This window comes from Corvus moneduloides, chromosome 12 (genome assembly GCF_009650955.1).
Source record: "Corvus moneduloides isolate bCorMon1 chromosome 12, bCorMon1.pri, whole genome shotgun sequence".
Lineage (NCBI taxonomy): Eukaryota > Metazoa > Chordata > Aves > Passeriformes > Corvidae > Corvus > Corvus moneduloides.
Genome location: NC_045487.1, coordinates 1,084,533 through 1,106,543, shown reverse-complemented (window position 1 = coordinate 1,106,543; position 22,011 = coordinate 1,084,533). Strand labels below are relative to the sequence as shown.

The 22,011-nt window shown below is 56.6% G+C and overlaps 2 protein-coding genes across 4 annotated transcripts in view; one reads left to right on the top strand and one right to left on the bottom strand.

The window, feature by feature from the left end:
• Positions 1-10,823, bottom strand: part of FANCA (FA complementation group A) — a 32,665-nt gene extending 21,842 nt beyond the window's left edge. For 2 of the 3 annotated variants that reach the window (XR_004242566.1, XM_032121747.1), the window contains exons 1-13: positions 10,767-10,823; positions 10,323-10,432; positions 9,392-9,464; positions 9,093-9,235; positions 8,695-8,790; positions 6,950-7,023; positions 5,809-5,924; positions 5,110-5,192; positions 4,640-4,673; positions 2,275-2,341; positions 1,463-1,575; positions 786-862; positions 193-334 (exon numbers count right to left, since the gene is read on the bottom strand). Coding sequence is in view for 2 of the 3 variants with exons in the window: in XM_032121747.1 (XP_031977638.1) it covers positions 193-334; positions 786-862; positions 1,463-1,575; positions 2,275-2,341; positions 4,640-4,673; positions 5,110-5,192; positions 5,809-5,924; positions 6,950-7,023; positions 8,695-8,790; positions 9,093-9,235; positions 9,392-9,464; positions 10,323-10,432; positions 10,767-10,806 (1,168 nt within the window). In the remaining variant the exon portion in view is untranslated. The remainder of the gene's footprint in view (positions 1-192; positions 335-785; positions 863-1,462; positions 1,576-2,274; positions 2,342-4,639; positions 4,674-5,109; positions 5,193-5,808; positions 5,925-6,949; positions 7,024-8,694; positions 8,791-9,092; positions 9,236-9,391; positions 9,465-10,322; positions 10,433-10,766) is intronic. The other variant, XM_032121748.1, reaches the window with a different exon arrangement.
• A 4,281-nt stretch (positions 10,824-15,104) lies between these two features.
• Positions 15,105-21,933, top strand: SPIRE2 (spire type actin nucleation factor 2). Its single transcript, XM_032122043.1, has 15 exons — positions 15,105-15,385; positions 18,297-18,334; positions 18,495-18,854; positions 19,123-19,203; positions 19,281-19,445; positions 19,526-19,612; positions 19,742-19,850; positions 19,927-20,096; positions 20,177-20,327; positions 20,441-20,574; positions 20,813-20,947; positions 21,027-21,094; positions 21,203-21,230; positions 21,433-21,548; positions 21,625-21,933. The coding sequence occupies exons 1-15, from the start codon at positions 15,172-15,174 to the stop codon at positions 21,839-21,841; spliced, it is 2,073 nt and encodes a 690-aa protein (XP_031977934.1). The 5' UTR covers positions 15,105-15,171; the 3' UTR covers positions 21,842-21,933.
• The last annotated feature ends 78 nt before the right edge of the window (positions 21,934-22,011 follow it).

Sequence of the window (22,011 nt, the reverse complement as noted above, 5' to 3'; positions counted from 1 at the left end):
AAGTTTGAGAAGTGGCAGGCACGAGGCCTGGCATTCACGTGGAACCACGGCCATGGGATGTCTGAGTGGAAAAGCAGCTGTTCTGCTGTTCCTTTCCACGCAGGAATCCTTTCCAGACGGCCCCCGTGGATGACTCCCCTGTTCCCCACCCCAGCAGCACAGGCACACACCAGCGTGGCAGTGCCCACCTACCCTTGAAGAGCTGCTCAGCCTCAGCCTGGCACACCACCAGCGTGGACACACAGGACAGGACGTGCTGCCAGTTCACCTCGTGGGTCTCCAGGACTTGCTGCAGCTGGCAGATGGACTCCTTCACACTGAATGCCACCAACAGCTGGAGGAGTGATGGCAATTCCTGTTAGCTAGGACATACAGCCACAAGAAACAGGGGAATGCAGACAAGATGGACAGGCAGATGGCTTTTCTGTGACTTTTTCAAGCTATCCTGCAGCTTTTGATCAGGCCCAAACATCAGCCTGGATTGGAACCAGCACCAGCTACAATAAATAGTAAAATTCCCATTCTTTCAGAACTCACGTCTTATTCTGTACCAGTGAAAATTCACATCTCCAAACAGCATCTTTGTTCTCACTAAGAGCTTTGCACTAGCAAAAAACACTGTAGTTCCTTCCCTTCACGCTTCCTCTTCACAGAGTTTCTGGCAACTGGTTTGGATTCTGCAACTGGATAATGTTGCACTAATTTCCAATAATCTGATTTCAGGTATTTCAGTGGATGTAAACCCAAGATAATAAAGTTCTCTGGGTGACACCAGGCAGACGTACTTTGCGATACAGAGCCGTGAGCAGTGGAGAAGTCCTGGTAAAGCTCCACTCCTTCTGCATCTGGATGGCATCAGACACTGCACCCAGAAAGAGAAAACTTCAGCAACAGGCTTTAAAATACACCCAAAATGTGTAAGTTTCCCTTGTGCAGCCAGACACATGAAAACTGCCCAGTGGAATTCTGTCTCCCATTTGCCTTTTGAACATGGGCTGTGGCACAAGGACTGGGCTGTTCCATTATGGCACTGCCACTCCAGAGCTGGTTTTGTGATCACACCTGCGTAGGCTGACATGGCACAGGCACAGAGAATCAGCAAGGAATCAGCTTTTCCTTCATTAACCTCTTTCACCTGGAAGCCAGCAATGACACAGCTTCTCCCACACAACAGACAAGCAGATCACAGCTCATGGGGATTTTACCAGAGATTTTATAGCTCAAACATATTTCTTCCTAAAAACATCAAGCTTCACAATTACTGACCCAGGATTAGAAACCTTCCTGCCCAAAATTTTCTCCCGAACTATGACCCTCAGATGACTTTTTTTGCCTGATTTGGCACCCTGCTTATACAGACCCCAGGAAGGGGCTGAGAAGCCTGGAGGCTGCTCTGGCTGGGCCCCAGTGTGGGACAGAGCTCCGGACACACCTGGAGACACCTGTCCCTGCCCCTTCCCACCTTTCAGCACGGGGTTGTAGGTGAGAACCTCGGTCAGGGTGTGTCTGAAAAACTGCCTCAAGGAATCTGGGTGAGCCACACTTCCATAAAGTGACACATTGAACACATTCAGCCTGCAAAGGACAAGGAAATGCCAGAAATAATGTCAGCCAGGTCATCAGCCAGGTACTGATTAAATAGCATCAACCAGGTACTGACTAATTATGATCAGCCAGGTATTGGTAATATATGATCCACCAGCTGCTGATGAAATATGAACAACCAGCTGCAGCTTAGAGTGAATGACTTATTTTTATTCTACATCCATCTTCTCAAATTGCCACAAATGTATACTTTTTTGTGTGTATTTAAAAACAAAACCAACTTGTGGTTACGCAACACTATGTAGCCATCAGATTTACAAATATGAGTCTAAGGTGTGTATCCCTGCACGGGGCTGAAGGTGACATGTACAAAGCAGTTAAATAAAACAAGTTTGGAAGCAGGAATTGGAGATGATTGCACCTTCCAGGTGTTTCTGCTCAGAAGCAGTGAGAAAACTTGATGGGGAATTTTTGGCACGACAAGAGGGAAGTCCAGGGTTGGTTCCAGCACTGCCAGAACCCACTTTCCTATCTGGCCCTTATCTTTTTTACAAGCACTTTTGTCGGCACATATTTTATTAGAGGAGAATACCAAGCACAAGTAGCACTGGGAGGGGTGGGGGGCGTGTAGATAAGTAAAAAAACACCCCACAGCATTCCTCCTATTTCAGTAAGAAGTGCAACAGTGGATGAAAACCTCCTCCTGACACTGTTTGGAACGTTTCTTACCAGAACCTCACAGCTTGCACCATGGAAACATCTTCCTGCTTCTCTTTACCAACAGCATCAAGCACCCCTGTACCCCAAAACACACAAAAACCCAATGAGAAAAGAACTGTGACACTAAACCCCACGCAGGAACTAACAGGAATGAGCAATTTGTGCCCCTTTGCAAAGATGACCCTGCTAGGGAAATGTGCAGAAGCCACTCAGCAGCGCTAAACTCTTACCAGATATTCTCCAAAGTGACACAGAGACTCAGAAACTATTATCACTGACCTTGAACCAATTTAAAAGCATTTTCAAGAACATGCTAATAATGAAGCCATCTAAAAATGCATATAAAATTAGTATTTCATTTCCAAACCCAACCCTAATGGTGTTGTGCATCCGCGAGCGTGAGCGCTGTGAAGCCTGTCTGGAGGCAGGGATTTGCACGAGCTGAATTAACCGCCCTGGAAACCACGGTCCGAGCAAAGAGCAGGCTGGGGGAGGGCCACGCGTTTGTAATGTGCCGTTTGCATCGGAGGAATTCCTTTAAAAGCTCGATCTGCCCCAAAAACGACGGGGAGAGATCAAACAGGTTGGCAGCTTGCGCAGCGCGTTGTCTTGACGATCAGCCCACACCACTCCGAGCCCACAGACTGCGAGACCCTTTGCTTTGCAGTCTGCTGCAGCAGCACTTCTGCTTTGTGCCACCCTGCCTTGAAAACCCTCCTCTTTCAACTGCTAAAGGAGCTTGGTTTGTGTACTAAAATCATCTAGTTAAGAAAAAAAAAACATAAAAAAACCCATTTACTGAGCAGGGGCAGCAAACCGGAGTCCCTCACGTGCCACCACAGCATCAGGATGTAACACTCTGCTCTCCTGCTGAGGAATACTTTAAGGTTAAGTAGGGGAGAATAAAGCAAAGGAGATAAACTCAGCTTATCTTCAGGCACAGCAGTTCAACACTGCCAGATCATTACAGTGAACACACTGCTCCCATGCTACTCCCAGCCTGTCCTTCTCCTCCTGTGAAGGTCTTCAGTAACAGGGAATTCTTTTACATTAAAAATCCTAATGTTCTCCAAAGATTAATGAAGTGAGACCCCTCAAAGGTGACCCAAAAGTATGGACTAATAAAATATCTTATATAAACCTCGTGTAATGCATTTTTGCAGGCAGGCAGACTGCGAGTGTGGCAGTGCAGGCTGCGCAAACGGGAAGGGCAAATGAAGAGCAGGATGCAGACTCCTGTCTGCCTGCCAACAGCGTGTTCCTCCTCCTCCAAAATCCCTGCTCCTCTGTTGAGAAGGGTTGCTTTTCAACTGTAAAAGGGCCACCTGAGACGGGATTCATACATATTAAACAATAAAACACTTCTCTTGCAGCTTTCCCTTTCCAGAAGAACTCACAAGGTCTGTGAGGCATCTCTGCGTACAGACAGTGCTCCCTGCGAGACCTGGGGCAAGGGATGGGGCTGGCAGTGCCCACAGGGATGGAGGGGAGGTGGCATGTCCTGGGATGGGGTCACCTTACAGCAGAGAAAAAGCAGCAGCCTCTGCAGCAGCGCAGAGCAGGAAACGTGCCAGCAAGGAAAGCGGGGAAGCGCTGTCACTAAGGAGACAGGAGTGACAGCAGCTGCACAGTCAGGTGACATCAGCCAGGGGTGTGGGACACGGGAGGGGTGTAAGGAACGTGACAACAGCAGGTACAGCATCTCCCCGTGAGGATCAGCTGTGACACAGGACAAAAATAACCCCCCTGTGTGTGTGTTTAGTCCTTCTGCGCCAGGATTTGCTGGTAAACCAGGCACTGCTGCGTTGAGCCCTCAGCAGCGGCACCAGGGCAGCTCAGGCCAAGGCAGGCACGTTGCAGTTCACAAACACTGGTGCTTAAAGACTGCACACCTACATTAGATGTCTTTGCTCAGCACCAAAATAGGGGTTTCAGAAAACACTAGCCTGCAAATCCAAGCGGTGAGTCAGCAAAAGCACTCATAACACTGTAAAGTCAAAGTTTAATTTACTAGGCAGAAAAAAATAAATCTAAGCAGCAAAACTGACCCTGGCCTAACCTCTGTGCTCCACCTGCTTCCAAGCAAACCTGTTAAAAAACAGGAAATCAGATCAGGTATCTATATGATGTTACAGCTGGGAGTAGAAAAAAAAAAGTAGCATAAAAGGCAAGAAATTACTGCAGTGTCTGCAGACACTTTAGAACGACAGGGAAAGCAGAGGCAAATAAAATCAGTGACATAAATATTATGCACAACAGCACAGACAGAGCAGCCAGGCAAAGGATTTCTCCTTAGGGATTCAGCAGTGAGCAAGGAATAGAAGTCTTGGAAACAGCAGTGGCTGCACAAAGCTGGGATCACAGCAATACTTACATGCCAGCATTCTCTGTAAAACAGCACGGCAGATCTGTTCAAAATTGACAAATTAAGGGATTTAGAGTTTTAAAGAGCTGCAGTTCAGTGCAGAAAAAGTAAATTGACTCAAAGAAAGAGTTTTGTCCCTCTTAAAGCTTCACTTTTACCTCAGGCTCTGCAGTAGAGCAGGTAAAATAGACAGGAGGGCAGCATTTTCCAACCTCACCAGCATTCCATGTCTCATATTCAAATGGAACACCCAAGGAATCCAGGTGAAAGGAAGTTTAAAAACGCCTTGATGTGCCACCTTGGAGCAATTCTCCATACAAAAAGTCTCACTCCTGGTTTCACCATTTCCCCCACTCCAGCACCTGTACCACCACCTTCTCCTTGCTGCTCCAAGCTCTGGATTATTTGTACTCAGCAAGAGCCAGAGATGAATGCCTTTATTAAAGCACAATTTGTAACCAGGTTCATTTTGTCCTTACGTAGGCAACCTTCTGGAATTCCACCTTCCTTCCCAGCTCCGAAGCCTGCTCAAAGCCATTCTGAAGAAACACGATGGCAAAGTCTGCAAATCAGGAAGGAATCGGTGTTCCAGCATCCCCCTTGCACACAGGTCACCTGCTCCTTCCCCTCCCACCTGTCCCAACAGTCTCTGAAAAGCCTCCACTCAGCAGGAGTCATTTACTGTCTTGGAGTAAAATTACTCCCAGGAAAAAGAATCCAGAACTTCAAGGGTTATAAAGTCTAAAGAATTTGCAGCTATGCTCCACAAACTCAGCAGAACTCAGAGGGGCTGTACTTGACCAGCTGCACTGGTCCACAGTCGGTGACTGCAGGGATTTTTGCCTAAATAAACTAAGAAAATAAATAATAGAAATTGATAGGGAGGAAATGGAACCATGAAATATTTCTGGCCCAAAATCTCTCAGACTTTGCAGAGTGTCACAGTGCCAGCGTATCCCCACTGAACCACGCCCCCCACAACTACAATTTCCTGAGTTACCATAACTCCAAGGGATGGAAAAATTCAAATCAATTATTTTTTAAAGGGAGAAAATTTGCTAAATTTGCCAAATACATAAAAAATATATTCCCCAGAAAAATGAGGTAAGGAAACCCAAAGTGAGGCCGGTGTTGTTACACCTCTGACGTTCTGCCCTGCACCCAGCCCAGGGCCTTGCCTGAGAGAAGTCGCTGTGCCAGCTCTGTGTCCCCACAGGGCATGTCCCCAGCCTGCTCACAGAGGCCACAGAGGCTGCTGCAGAGCCACTCCACTGCTGCTGGGCCTGCTGGGCTCCTGGAACACACAAAAGCACCTTCAGTTCAATGTCTCCTGCTTTCCATAAGGCTTGGCTGTCTCCACCACCATCCTCTGGGCCCAGGGAAGAGCCACCTGTGCATTCTGCCCTAAATGTACCACTTCATTTATTTAACTTGGACCAGCACGTTTGCTTTACAAACAGTTGCTTTTTATATTATTTGCTTTATAAAAAGATCCCACAACACACGCATGCAAAGGAAAAAATGTGTGTGAAATTGTGCATCCAAGTATTTCCTCATCTCTGACATGAAAATGTTTCCATTGAGAAACCTCGGCTAGAAGAATTTCAGTTCCAATTTCTAAGACACTTGGGTAAAAATGCTTCAAAAAATAAATTAAATTCTTAATCTATGCCCTTGGTTCCCTTAAATTGGAAGCACAGTGGGCACCGAAGGCTTTCATTGTGAACAGACAAGTAAACCAGCATCAAAAGCCTAAAAGATCACTGGGACACTCTTTTGACACAATAAGGAGACAACCTGAACTTCATAAATGGGCGAGTTGTTAGCTCTGTATCATGCAATAATGGAATGGGTTGGGTTGGAAGGGACCTTAATGTTCATCTTGTCTCACTCCCTGCATGGGCAGGGACACCTTTCACTATCCCAGGTTGCTCCAAGCCCCGTCCAACCTGGCCTTGGACACTCGTTGGGGGACAAAAACCAAAAACTAAAATTCTTAGACTAACTATTCTCTGGAGATTAACTCTGCCAGACCAAAAAATGTAAGATTTTGTGAAGATGGAAGCACCCAGCCTCTGCAGAGCAAGATTTCTTCTCGAGTCCAGCTGGTGGACACCGAGGAGCCACCACACCTGAACTGAGCTAATTACCCCAGAGTAACCCCCCAAACCCACAGCAGCTCCTTAATCCTGCTAATCTGATCCCTTGCCAGCACCTGACTATATCCTCAGTCCAGAATACTCATGACTAATCCCTGATTATATTCCAATAGGCTTTAGGAGATTAGCTACATCTGCAAACCCACAGAGCCCCGCTCACCTCTCCAGCAGCTCTGCCAGGCCAGCGATGCCACCGCTGTGCAGGTGCCACACGGCCTCCAGCACCGGGGGCTCCTAAGGAGATGCCACCATTAGGTCACAGGCTGCACTGGGCAGTTAACATTTGGCTATTGCAAATGGTACATGAAAAGTAAAGCTGAATTCTGTTTATTCCAACTATCCAGAAGCTGTTAAAATTTTTTAATTGACCACACAGGAAATACCTGGTGATGAAAGATTGTATTTCCTACAAGTTTTGGGTGGTTTAGGGTTGTAGATGCATCATCATTTTAAATTTTCATGGACAAGTAATGAATATATCCACCTTTTCCCTCTGGAATAACGCTGATTCTGCAGATTCAAAGGAGCAGGGCTATCCCAGGAAGCAGGTAACACAACTGAGTTTCAGGTCGTGTTAATTCAGATCCAGATCCAGATTAGAGAATTGTCCTTTAGTCTATTAACTGTTTATTATGTTCTCTGTGGAACAAGGCTGCCACTCTCAAGTCCATATCCCAATAGAGCTGGGATTGCAGGAGACTACAGGAAGAGCCACTGCAATCATCCAGGCAGAAAGGCTGATGGACACAAAGGAAAAATGAACAACCTTTGGCAAAAATGTGCACCAGGCATCGCTCCTGTGTGGATCAAATTGCTGCCCTGTAACATCCCTTCCAGCTCCTGCCCAGAACAGCACGCCCCAGAGAGTCCTGAGCCAGCAAAACAGCCCTGCAGGGTGCACCTGGCAGGGGAAAGGTGCAGCAGCAGCTTCTGATCGTTCCAGGCAGAACCAACACCTTCAGGAAACCTTGCCACCTTGGGAAGGAAGGGGCATTTGGGAGCCTCGGGCACAGGGGAAAGTCAAAGCCCCAGGAGCTTCCTGTGGTGACCAGCAGCTGCCTCATCCCTGACCCCAAACTCGCCCACATAATTTGTCTTCACAACCTAATTCTTACTGTAACGCCCTCAGTTACAGAGTTATCTCTCATTTATCCCCATGTCTGCCCCAGGACCAGGAGATCTTAATCAGCCTGTGAAACACACAGGTTCTATTTTCAGCTCACGAGCGGATATTTGAGACTAGAGCACGGCCCTTTATCCGGGCAGATCAGCCTTCTCCTCCTTTCCCATGAGAGCAGCGAGGAATCAGACCTGCCCCACTCATAAAAAGCCCTTAACTCCACTCACAGCACCACTTGTCTCCACAAAACACACCCAAATGAAATCAAGACATCCCGTTTGTGAGGCAGCACAAGCTGTTATCTGCTATCTGGTTTCTTTCTCTGTGACCTCACTTTGTCTTATCGCCCTTCCCAGGTAAACAAAGCGGAGAACCAGGATGCCAAAGACACTTGGAATATTGCTGGCAAAGCACATGAAGGGCTCTGGGACTGTGCCACCCCACAGTCAGCTGGGAGTTCCTGCACTGGACCTGGAGAGCACCCCAAAAACAGCACTTGATCACCAAGGTGCTGTCAATATCCTTTTGTGACAGTTCCCAATAATTGAAATAACTCCAAACCTCAGCTGAGTTGAAAAAGCAAATCCCACTGCAGAAACAAGGAAATTGCCACTGAACTTGCCCTAAAATAAACAAAATAACCAAGAACCCCCACCATTTATAATCCAGCTCATGCTTTTGGAAGGTCAGGAAGACCAGTCATTCTCAGGAATTCAGAGATGCCACATTCCGTGGATGAAATCTCATGGCCTGTAACACCACAATGTTTCTCCATGAGTTCTCACCTTCATTTTCCACATTTCCTGGCAGAAGAGGGAGCGACAGAACATGTTGTTTGCCAGCAAATCCTTCACAGTCTGAAGCAAGCAGGACAACCTCTTCTGGCATCACCCCAGAAATGAAGAAGAAATAATTCCCTTTGTGAATAAGACATTATCAGAAAAACCATTTGTTGCTTTGCCCTGTTTGCTGCTTTTTAAAGGGTCAAATGGTGGAGAGAATTCAGGGGAAAGGCCTAAACTTCTCTTCTTATATATCTTGTACTTCTGCAAGCAAATCAAACACCGCAGTGAATAATTGCCCGCTCGTGTTTGGGGCTTTATCAGAGCAGATAAACTGGGCTTAAAGTCAAACCTAACAGTGCTGTTTTGTTGATAAATTAAAGATAAAGCTTTCCCCTTACTCTCTGGTCAGAGTTCAGCAGTGGGACTCGTGAGGGGCTGGCAGAACCCTGGCAGATCCGCTCCACGTTGGCAACAGCGTTTTTGGCTGTCAAGGTTGCTGTGGGCACACCCAGTTTTGAGGCCTGTTCCTGAAGAACAGAGACTAAACAAAAGAGCAAAGCAGAAAACTGTCATCACCAGGTAAGTAAGAAACAAGACCAGAACAATGAAAAGAAAGTAAGACTAGGGTTGCATTTAAAGGCAAAAATTCAGTGTTGAGGAAGAGTTCTTCGCCACATCTGGCCTGGGAGATGCTCACCTATAAATGACTCTGGTGACACTCCCCGGTGCTCAGCCCCATCCTGCACATCTGGCTTGGCTGAATCTCCCACCTGGAAAGCAAATAAAACCATAAAACTCTTAGATGTCTGACACACACATTTACAAACCTATCCCTGTAGTGAAGTGAAATTAACACACAGCTCCCACATGGGAAGGGAAAAGCAGAGATTTCATGGCACCCTACAAGAGACGTATGTTTAGCTATTGTCAGTTTATGCAGAAAGAAGGAGATACAGGTCGAAGTTCCTCATCCCCAGGGACCAAACAGCTCAGCAGCAGCACCAGGAGCAGAATTTCTATAATCTCTATCTTTCAAGTCCTTTCTATGAAGCCACGTGGCCATAAATATTTGATGAAACATGTCCAAATGTTGGATCATTTTCTAGTTAAATCCCCTTTTTCTTTTTATAAAGAGAAATATTCTCTAGAGAAAGAAAGATCCTGAACTATGGGAGATATTTACATTATCTGTTGCAGCTGTAAAATCAGTGTGTGAGGAGAGGGAGAACGCGGCCAAATCACAACAGTGGCTCAAGACAAGCTTGTCACGAAGACAGTCATGTCAGTCTGAAGTGGTTGGCAATTCAGAGAAAAGCCAAGTCTCTCCTGATTTGTTTTCCCTACATTCACAAGAAGCCAGGTCTGACTCAAAGGAAAATGTACTGGATTTCCCAAATCCAAACCACGCTTAACCATTTTTAGTCTGTAAAAGTAAAACATTGATAAAAAAGGGATAACACAATCTCATTTCTCCAACACAAACCTTTCAACTTCATCTATTCCTACAGCGTTGGTTTTTCTTTCCACGTATCACGGAAAGCTCTGTTCCTGGGACATTGACTCCAGCACTGGCACCCACCTCCAGCTGGGATCTCCCACTATGCCACCCTGAACTGTCCCGTTCCTACCTCCAGGAGGAGGTCACTCAGGTTCTGGTGGTGTTCCAGCAGCCGCAGAGCCGCTTCCTGGAGCTCCGCTTCGCTCCCAAAGGGGCTTTTCCGCTTCCTGGCTCTCCCTGCTGAGAAGTTTGGGTTTATGACCAGCGTGTTCCCAGGGCACCCCGAGATCACCGCCCGCTCCCTGCTGCTGGTGGACGAGGGCAGAGCGGGGGTGCGAAGAAAACAGACTGGGGACATGAGGGCAGATGGCGTGTACCAGGGCTCGGGGGCCTTGAGGAAGGCAGAGCGGGGCGGATGGAGCGGGACGTGGGGGCAGAGAGATGTGTGTGCAGGTAGACAGAAGGGGTGTATGAGGGCAGAGAGGAGACATTCACGCCCCCCGTCCCCTCCGCGGTCCCCGCGGGGAGCGCCCGGCGCGGAGCTCGCCCCGGGGCCGCCTCAGCCCGCACGTACCGAGCAGATCCCGCCAGCTCCTCCCGCCCGCGCCCGCCATCGCGGGCCGCCGCTTCCCGCCACGCCAGCCCGCGCCGCCATTGGCTCCCGCCGGCCGAGCCCGCCTTCCCCATTGGCTGGAACGGACGAGCGGCCGCGCTCGCGCCCCCCCACCGCCTCTGCCCATTGGTTGGAAGCGCGGCGTGGTCCCGCCCCTCCGCCGCCCTCTTGGTAGTGGCGGAGGTGGGAGCTGCCATGTTGGGGAGGGCGGCGGGAGCGGCGGCGCAGCGCGGCCGTGTCGGGAGGGGGACACGGAGGGATGTGGGACAACACGGGGGGTCGGGCACCGTGAGGGGACCCGCTCCGCACGGGCTGTGAGCTGCAGAGTGTGGGGAACAGGGTGGGGGACTCCAATCCTGTCAGTTCTGAGCGGCGAGGATGCTGCTGACCCTGATCCCACCCAGGGAAAGGGGACAAGAGCGGCTGGAAATCCCAAAGGGAAGAATCACCAGCATTGCTGGGAGAATAAATCATGGAATGACAGAATGGTTTGGATTGGAAGAAAATGGTTTGTGCTGGAAGGGATCTCAAAGCCCATCCATTTCCACCCCCTGCCATGGGCAGGGACACCTCCCACTGTCCCAGGTGGCTCCAAGCCTCATCCAGCCTGGCCTTGGGCACTGCCAGGGATCCAGGGGCAGCCACAGCTGCTCTGGGCATCCTGTGCCAAGGCCTCTCCACCCTCCCAGGGAACAATTCCTTCCCAGTATCCCATCTAACCCTGCCTTCTGGCAGTGGGAAGCCATTCCCCCTTGTCCTGGCACTCCAGGCCCGTGTCCAACACCCCTCTCCCTCTTTTTCCTCAGATCTCTTTATGTCCAGAATCGCCACAAAGTTTCACAGGGAGCAGAGTAGAATTCCCAGAGGGCTTTTCCCTCTGATCTGATCCTTCCTGACAACGAACCACTGCTGTTGGCCACCGTGGCTTGGAGCCACAGTGGTCATTCTTCACTGAAAGATGAAGCCCCCGAGGGTGTCCACCATTGGAAGCAGCTCCGGCTGGAATTGGCCGTGAGATGTGGGATGGTTTATTGCGGTGCTGGCCCTGGCAGGGTGTGAGTCAGCAGCACATGATGCCAAGCCAGGGAGAACTTCCCGGCAGTGCCGGCGCATCCAGCACTGACAGTGCCATGGGATCCCACTGCGGACAGGCCCCACGGCACCGAGCCTGGGAATCCTTGCCAGAGTCACATTCCTGAGTCGCTTTAACCCCCAATGCTGTCGTCAAGTTTGTGTCAGCCCCAGATTTTGGGGGGGGGGTAAGTGGGGGGGTCTGGGCAGCCCCAGATTTTGGGATCCCCCATCGCAACCAGCCCCAGCAGGCATCTGGCTGGGAGCTTGGCATTCCAGAGTGCTCCTGGGGTTTATTCCCAGGGTCTCCAAGGGTGTTCCCAAGGTCCTTGCAATGTCCTCAAGGTCTCCAGGGAGTTTCCAAGGGTGACCTTAAAGTCCTCATGGTGTCCCCAAGGTCCCCAGGGTGTTCCTGAGGTCCCCAAGGGTATTCCAAATGCCTCTGGAGTGGTCCCGAATGTCCCCAAGGTGTGTCTCAGAGTGTCCCCCCTCAAACTCCAGCCATATCCGAGGCCAGCACACAGCAGGAGCAAACTGCCAAGCAAAATGCTCCCTCCTTCCATGTTCCCAGTTTACTGCAGCATGGAGGGAAGGCAGGAGAGGCACATCCACCCCACAGGTGCTCTGTGCAGTCATCCCAGGTTCCTGTGGCTTTGTAAGGAATTTTTTTTGCATATGAGAGCTGAAACCCACGGGAGTGGATTATCCACAAGGAAACAGGGGCACAGCCCTGCTGCAGGTGGCTGGGGAAGGGCTCTGCCTGCCCTCCATCCCAACTCCGTGCCTTATCCTGCTTCCACACTGAAGGAGCCAGGAATTCCAACCCTCCCATAGTGCTCTGACACCATTTCCCAAACTCTTCATCTTTCCTTCCCCCCTATTTCTTTCGGGTTTAATTCTATTTCCCTCATCCACACACACGCTTGGCTTCTGTTTGTGTTTTCCAGCCGGCAGCTTTTAATTACACCACGATTCCATATTAATTACAGATTTACCCAAAGCAAAGGGCTCCGTGCTTTATCATGCAAATGCCTTCCCACGAATCCTGCAGGGTGGGTTTTCCTTCAAACGCCGCACGTCCTCCTGCTCCCATCCCGACGCTGCCGCCCCGGCTGTGTCCAGAGGCGCTGGAAAGCTGGCAGCCGGCACGGCACGGCCCTGCTCCGGTGGCCAGCACGGGCGGCTTTCCTCCCGGAAAGTTGCTTCCCAAGCAGGCTCCAAACCGGCTGATTACAGGGTAAACGGGGCGTTCAAACCTCTCAGTTCAGACCCAGATGTCAGCGCCGTGGCCACGAGCTGCTCCGGGGGCTGCAGCTGTGCAGGATCCCGCGTGGATCCAGCTGGAGATGAAGCTGGCACCGTGCTCCTAACTCCCTGCAACGTGGTCCCACCCACCCATGGGGCATTTGAGCGCTCTCGGAGATGCACGAACACCTTGGGTCACCCATAGCCCTTCTCCCCCTTCTCAAACACCAGGGCACCATGCAGAGCTGTGTTTCTCGGTATTCCAGCTCCATTATCCCATTTTCTTCCTCAAAGATGGAGCTGGCACTGTTCAGGTTCTCTGGGATGGGCACTGAAGGGCTTTTCTCCTCCATCCCGGGCTCTTTGATAGATGTCTCCAGGCCTGGAGCAGCGCTTTGGCCATGTGGGACAGATGAGCAGCCGTGTGTCAGCTCCATCCCTGTCCCAGCCCTGCCAGCACAGCTCTGGGATTGATCCCAGTTTATGCTCATTGGTTAATGGAGCTGAGACAGGGTTTTATTCTCCTTCCATCATGGAAACGGGAAGCTCATCATGACAAGAGTGTTCATTCTCTCCCTCTGACCTTTCCCATGCACTGGTTATCCTTTCTGCTCCGTCAGGACAATCCTGCCCTCCCCATGTGTCTGAAGGGACCAGCTGGTGCCCAAAGGTGATCCTGCTCTCATGTTAGACTTTCCCAGTGGCTGCAGGATGCCAACCCCCCACATCATATTCCCATTCCCAGCTCATCCTGGTACCTTCACCCAGCTCCTGCTGCTCCTGGCCATGCCCAAACCACTCTGGCATCTGGAGCTCTTGTCCTTCCCTCCAGGAAGTTTTCCTGTCCCAGCCTGGCCCCTTCCCTGTGCCAGTTCCTCATCCCAGCCGAGTGCCCCAGGGCTCCCCCAGCACCCCACAGGGCAGGTGCCTCGTGGCAGGAGTCCCCGTGGGCACTGGCAATCCCATGTTCCTGCCCTCATTCCCGCTCATGTGTCCCCAGGTGACCCTGGTGCCAAGGCCATCGTGTCCCTGCATGTGCTGCCCCACATGTGGCATGTGGGCTCCATGGGGCAAGAGCCAGGGCTGGGGCCGAGCCATGGGCCATGGACACCCTGTTCCTCCTGGGGCACAGGGGGGTCTCATGTCCCTCGGGGTTGTCACCAAGCACTGCTCTGCACCCATGCTGGGCACTGCCGCCAGCACATGCCCTGCGATTCGCACCCTGTGTCCTGTGCCCAGCTGTGTGCCCCGAACCTTGCACTCTGCACCCAGTTAGCCCAGTACAACCACTCCCTGCTCCCAGCCCTGCAGCCTGGCAGCCTGGGCCGAGCTGTGCTGTACTGTGCCACACTGTGCTGAGCTGTGCCGTACCATGTCATGCCATGCCGAGCTGTGCCATCGGTGCTGAGCTGTTCTGTACTGCACTGAGCCATGCCGTGCTGAGCTGTGCCACCGGTACTGATCTGTGATGCGCCCTGCTGAGCCATGCAGAGCCGAGCTGTGTCGCGCCATGCCAAGCTGTGCCATTCTGAGCCATACCATACTGTACCGAGCCGTGCTGTGCCATGCCACACTCTACTGCCCCATCCCACTTTGTACCAAGCTGTGCCAAACCGTACCGAGCCATGTCACACCGTACCGAGCCGTGCTGTAACGTGCCGCGCCACACGGCGCCATGCCGTGCCGTGCCAGGCTGTACCGAGCTCACCGCGCCGTGCCGTGCCGTGCCGTGCCGCCCCGTACCGTTACTGTACCGCACCGTCCCGAACCGCCCGGCCCCGCGCCGTCCCGAGCCGCCCGGTGCCCCCCAGCGCCGCCGGGGCCCCTCCCGGCGGGCGCCTGCGGCGGTGCCGGTGCCGGTGTGGGGGGCGGGGTCTCTCCCCGCCGCCCCGCCCCTCCCCTTCGTGGCCCCGCCCCCGCCGCGCGCCCCAGCGGTGCGGGATGGGGAGACGGCGTGGGCGTGGTCAATTGGGGCGTGGCCCCGCGTGGCCCCGCCCCGTCTCCCCCGCCCGGCGCGCCCCGCCCGCGCTCGGCGGTGCGGGATGGGGCGATGGCGCGGGCGGGCGCGGGGCCGCCGCGGGAGCTGTCCCTGGAGGAGGTGCTGAAGTGCTACGAGCAGCCGCTGAACGAGGAGCAGGCCTGGGCCCTCTGCTTCCAGGGCTGCCGCGCCGCCGCCGCCGCCCCCGTCGCCCCCGCGCCGCTCCGCACCGCCGACATCCACCTCCGCGCCGACGGCTCCGTCCGCCTGCCCGCCCCGCCGCACGGTGAGGGCCGCCGCCGCCGGGGGGGGCGGGAGCGGGCGGTGCCCGCGCGGGGGGGGGGTGGGGGGGACGGGACGGCACCACCAAACGGGGCTTACCGCGGTTTACCGGGGCTTACGGGCACTAGGACTTGCTGGGGCGCACCGGGGCGCACCGGGGCACCGGGGCTTACGGGCACCGGCAGCGGGGCACCAGGGTTTGCCGGCACTGGGAATTATCGGCACCGCGGGAGCGGAGCACCGGGGTTTAGCAAGGTTTAGCGGAGCTTACCGGCACCGACACCCGGGACACCGGGACCTACTGGCACTGGGGCTTATCGGAGCTTACCGACACTGGGAGCGAGGCACCGGGGCTTACCGGCACCGAAAGCGGGGCACCGGAGCTTACCGGCACTGGGATCCAGCGCCGGGGCTTTCCTGCTCCGGAGCTTAGCAGCACAAGGAACGGGGAACTGGGACTTACCGGCACGGGGGCACCAGAGCTTACCAGCACCAGGGCTAACTAGCACCGGGATCCGGGATATCGGGACTTACCAGCACCGGGGCTTACTGGCACCAGGAGCGAGGCGCTGGGATTTACCCGCACCGGTGCTTGCTGGCACCGGGAGCAGCGTACGGTGCTTACTGGCACCGGGACTTCTCGGCACCGGGACCCGGGGCATCGGGACTTACCAGCACAAAGAGCGGGGACCTGGGACTTACCGGCACCGGGACTTACCGGCACCGGCAGGGGGTGCTGCTCCAGCGTCGGGGACGCGGAGGGACCGGGGGTATCGGCAGCGGGGGGGGCGCACCGGCAGCGGCGGGGAAAAACCGGTACCGGAGCAGCAGATGGGCAGGAGAAGCGGCACCGGAGATGGGGGGCAGGCACCGAGGCACCGGCAGCAGGGGAGTAGTGCCGGGGGTCGCCAGAGAGACTGTGAGGACAGGAAAAAAGGCCGGTCCCAGCAGCGGGGAGCAGGAAGGCGACACCGGGCAGGGGTGAGGGTGAGCCCCAAGCCCTGGCCCTGGCGAGGGGGACTGACACCAGCACTGCCGGTATCAGTGGAAGGGCTTGCGCTGAGGCCTGGGGGAGGGGGTGGGCTGGTGACTTGGGGGTCTGGGACTGGTGTGGCACTGGTGTGGCACTGCTGTCGGCACTGGCACCAACAAGGTCACCAGCACTGGGTGTCCCGGGTGACCCAGGGAGGCTGGAGCCAGGTGGGGATGTTTGCGTGGTCCTGGCACCCACCATGGGGCTGCAGGACACACAGCAAGGACAGACGGACGGACGCATGGACACCCACACAGCATAGGCACCTGTCACCCACATCTGCACCACCCAGGACTTTGTCCCCCGCTCCAGACCCAGGCAGTGGCACACGGGACAGCCCCATCCCTGCCCTTTGGCCTCCCAGCCATCCCTCCACAGGTGCCTTGCACTGCCAGGCATGGCTGTGACGGTTCCGGGGTGTCACCAGGCTGGCTGCCGGCAGTGACACCGGGGCGGCTCAACGCCACAAGGAGCACCTGGAGCATGGCCAACGTCTCCACCCGTCTCGCCCCACAGCAAGGCCACCAGCGATGGCACCTGGTGTCATGGGGTCACTGTGTGGCCTCACCCACACTGGGCAGGGACACTGCGGGGTCACTGTGTGTCCTCGGTGCCGGTGGCTGAACAGACACCGGGGCGCATCAGGTGGCTCCATGCCCAGGGCAGGGACACGCACAGGCATGGCACGTGCCTGTGGCAGCTGGGCATGGCGTGGTCACACCGGCTCCACTGGTCCTGCATGAGAACGGTCCCACACCCTGCCCTGAGCTACCGCAGGGCTGGAGCCGGTGTCACCTGCCAGTGCCACCTACTAGTGCCACTGTGCCACCTCCTGCTCCCAGGCTGCTTCTGTGCCAACCCGAGCCATCTCCCCACGGAAGAACCAGTGAAGCCTTCACAGTGAAGCCTGAGGGCTCCAGGTGCCTCCGGGTGCCAGGGCAGGTGGTGGCACTGGCCTGGCATGTGGCTTTGCAGCTCTGCCAGGGCACAGGGCTGGATCCGGGCTGGGTGAGCCAGCAGCACCCTCTGGAACCTCTCCTGTCCCCTATCCTATGGGAATTCCCTCCTCAGCTGTGCCCCAGTAGCTGGAGGGAGCTGCTGGGACCCAGCAGGTGGCATCCCAGAGGCTGGCACTGCAGTGGGAGCCAGGCACAGTCTGGGACATGGTTTCTTGATGGGCTTGTGTGTGGTACCATGGCAGGGCCACCACTTGTGCTGCCTTTCCTGTCCGTTCCTGTCTTGCACACGGCTGGCACACGACTGGCACATCCTTGTGGCTGCCGCATTGATCAGCTCAATGCAGAGCTAACAATGAGGGAAGCGGAGCCAGGAGCCCTGGGGACACTGCAGAGGCCACTCGTGTTCCTTGTCCTGCAGCTGCCAGGGGGGTTCAAGCTGCCCACAAGCGTGTCCTGGGTTCCCTGTGTGTGCCATGCTCCAGCTGTGGCTGCCAGTCCCCACACTGCTGGTGCCTGTGCTGCTGGTACCCACGCTCCTGGTGTCCGCACTGCCAGTGCCCACCATCCCAGATGGGTGCAGGGGGCATCTCCCCATGGGTGTAGAGCTCTCAGTTCCCTCCAGCCCCGGGGCTGAGGGGTACATGGGTGCCTGTGCCCCCGCAATGTGCCCTCCAGAAGGCTGTGCCAGCACTGCCTGATACCAGGGCTCAACGTGCAGGTGCCCACTGTCCCATGGAGCCATGCCCTGGGACCAGGCCAGGATGGGATGAGCAAGGGAAGGGATCCCAGCTGGGGGGAGGAGCAGCTGGGGATGTGAGCGGCTCAGGGTGGGGGCCCCACAGCCGGAGCGGGTGGGTGATGCGGGGTGGGGTACTCAGCACAGGGCCATGGATGCCAGCGGTGACTTTGCCCTCCTCCCCCAGACCTGCCCGCGCTGCTGACGCCCTCCGCCGAAGCCCAGGTACGTGGGGGCCATCACAGCCCGGTGTGGGGTGGGCACGGCCGCCTGCCCCCCTCGCCCGGGGGTCACAGGTCCTGGGACAGGACCCAGCACCAAGGAGGGGGCGGGGACAACTGGTGCCAGGGTGCATCCGCTCCCCCGCCAGTGCTGTCTCCCGCAGATGGTGCAGTCGCTGGGCTTTGCCGTGTACCGGGCGCTGGACTGGGGGCTGGACGAGAACGAGGAGCGGGAGCTGAGCCCGCGCCTGGAGCAGCTCATCGACCTGATGACCAACAGCGACTCCGAGGACAGCGGCTGCGCCACGGCCGACGAGGGCTATGGGGGGCAGGATGAGGAGGAGGAGGGGGGCGAGGGGCCGCCTCGCTCCGTGCGCACCTTCGGCCAGGCCATGCGCTGCTGTGCCGCCCGCCTGGCCGACCCCGCCGGCGCCCCGGCGCACTACCAGGCTGTCTGCCGCGCCCTCTTCGCAGAGACCGTGGAGCTCATGGCCTTCCTCGCCAAGATCCGCGATGCCAAGGAGGTGAGCATGGGTGCCCGCTGGCATCACTGCCCTGCTGGGGAAAACACCTGCAGTGACAAGGGACCGGGGAGACTGCAGTGCCCCCTCTGCCCACCCCAACCAGGGCTGCTGGTGCCGGTGTTTGGCCATACACCCTCTCCCGGACTGCCATGCTGGCTGGGAATCAGGGTGTTTTGGGGTGCAGCTCAGTGCTGCAGCTCCATGGTACAGTCCTGGCTGCACCTTCAGTGCCACCAGGACAGGGTGACAGCATCTCGTGCCTCAACAGCTACTGCAGAAGCTGAAGGAGGATGAGGAAGAGGAGGAGCGGCCGGCGGCGGAGCTGGGCAACCTGCGCAACACAGACTGGGTACGGCAGCGGGGCCGGGCATGGGGGCCGTGCCGGGGACGGGTGGGCACTGATGCCGTGTCCGTGTGTCCCCCCAGGCCCGGCTGTGGGTGCAGCTGATGCGGGAGCTGCGGCACGGTGTGAAGCTGAAGAAGGTGCAGGAGAAGCAGTTCAACCCTCTGCCCACCGAGTACCAGCTCACGCCCTTCGAGATGCTCATGCAGGACATCCGTGCCCGCAACTACAAACTCCGCAAAGTTATGGTGAGCATGGCCACCGTGCCAGCCCCTTGCCCTCCATCCTGCCACCCTCCAGCCCAGCACTGACCCCCTTCCCTCCCCAGGTGGATGGAGACATCCCCCCCCGGGTGAAGAAGGATGCCCACGAGCTCATACTCGACTTCATCCGCTCCCGGCCCCCCCTGAAGCAGGTGAGTGCCAGCACCAGGCCACCTGCTGGCGTGACAGTGTTGGTGGGTCCCACCGGTGCCATCCCCACCCTGGCGGTGCCATCCCCGAGCCACGGCCACCACCTGAGGTCCCATCTGTGCACCCCACAGGCATCAGAGAGGCGGCTGCGGCCGCTGCCCCAGAAGCAGAGGACGCTCCACGAGAAGATCCTGGAGGAGATCAGGCAGGAGCGGAAGCTCCGGCCCGTGGAGCAGAAAGGTACCGGTGTCCCCTCCCCGCTGTGCCATGCCACCTGTGTGCCCATCCCCACGGCGCTGAGCCCATCCCTCCGCAGGATACAGCTCCCTGCCCTGCATCCCGCACGCCTGCGCCGGCCACCTGAGCTCCAGCTCCTGCCTCGAGCTGTCCCGGTGCCCGGCCAGCTCCGCGCCTGTGCGCCCGCGGCCACGCGTCCTGCTCAAGGCGCCCACCCTGGCCGAGATGGAGGAGATGAACCTCTCCGAGGCAAGGGGGAACCTGCAGAGGTGGGGAAACACGGGGGGTGCCGGGGTGCCCTTGGTGACACGGTGCCCATGGCCTCGCAGGAGGAGGACTCCCCAGCCACGGAGGTGCCGCTGAAGCGGGATCGCTCCTTCTCGGAGCGGGACCTGGCACAGCTGCAGAGTCAGCTGGGGGGTGACCAGGCTGCGCCTCGGGACCCAGAGCCGCTGCAGCCCGAGCCCCGGCCCCGCTCAGGTACCGCCAGGGGTCCCCGTGTCCGTGTCCCCAGGGGATCTGTGCCGCGCCTTTCACCAGTGGTGGCGCCGGGAAACACGTCCTTGCCACGGCCTCCCTGTCCCTCCCTGCAGGTTCTGTCCCCGCCAGCTGCCACCCACTGCCAGATGGCCCAGCACTACCCCGGGCTGCCCTCGGCGCCGTGGAGGAGAGGCCAGAGGACGGATCCAGCGCTGCCCCCGCCAGCAGCTCCAAGCACCTCTGGCTGGTGGGTTCTGGGGACGCCAGCTGGGAACACTGGGGCTGGGGACACCAGGCAAGCATGTCCATGGGTGCATGGCAGCCTGGCGTGAGGACACATGGTGGCTGGGGTGTCCTTGTGCTGGAGATACTCTGGCTGTCCTGGGATGCTCTGCCAATGCCAGGGATGCTCTGCTCTGGCACAGGAGTGCTCTGGACCATGCCCTGTGCCACAGTCTGGTGTGACATCATCCCCTGTCCCACAGGAGTTCAGCCACCCCGTGGAGAGCCTGGCCCTGACTGTGGAGGAGATGATCAACGTGCGCAGAGTGCTGGTCAAGGCCGAGATGGAGAAGTTCCTGCAGAGCAAGGAGCTGTACAGCAGCCTGCGGAGGGGGAAGGTGGGAATCGGGGGCTGGAGGGACTGCGGGCCATGTGTCCCCCCCCACCTGCCCCCAGCTGACCCTGCTCTGCCCACAGGTCTGCTGCTGCTGCAGGGCCAAGTTCCCTCTCTTCTCCTGGCCTGCGTCGTGTTTCTTCTGCAAGCGGTGAGCACCACGCTGAGCTGCGCCGAGCTGCGCCGTGTCACGGGGCTGGGGGGGGCAGCAGCAGGGTCCCCACAATGGCCCCTCTCACCCGCCTCTCTGTGTCCCCAGGTCTGTCTGTAGCTCCTGCAGTCTAAAGGTAAGGGACTGGCTCTGAGCAGTGCCACTGTGTCCCTGTCCTACCCTGCCCCTGCCCTTGCCCTGTCCCTCTCCTGCCCCATTTTGTCCCTGTCCTGCCTTGTCACTGTACCTATCTCTGACCCATCTGCATCCCTGTGTGCCCTATCCCTATTCCATCCCTGTCCCTGTCCCATCCCGCCCTGACTCTCGCATTCCGGTAGATGAAGATGCCTTCCAAGAAGCTGGCTCACATCCCCGTCTACGCGCTGGGCTTCGAGAGCCTGCCGGGCTCGCTGCTGCCCAAGGCCGTGCCGCTGCGCCGGAGGGAGCCCTTCCAGTGAGTTCCTGAGCCTTCCTCCCCTCCTCCCCTCCTCCTCCCCCGCCGGGGGCTGACGGGGTACCCTGTGCCGCAGCTCGCTCTCGGGGCCGTGCTGGCGCCGGGTGGAGGAGGAATTCCCCCACATCTACGCCCAGGGCTCGGTCCTGCGCGACGTCTGCTCCGACTGCGCCGGCTTCGTCACCGACGTGGTCAGCTCCAGCCGCCGCAGCGTGGCCGTCCTCAACGCCAGCGCCGCGTCCCGGCGCCACGCCAAGGCCCGCTCCCTCTACAGCGACGCGTGGCTCAAGTGAAGGGCCGGGCGCCCCGGTGATGGTCGCCACGGGGGTGCCGGTCACCCCGGCACAGCCCCCCGATGTACATATATACATAGGATGGATACACACAGCCTCTATATTTATATACATTATGGACCAGGGGGCAAAAGGACCCGTTCCCGCTGTCCCTGCCATCCCCTTCTGTC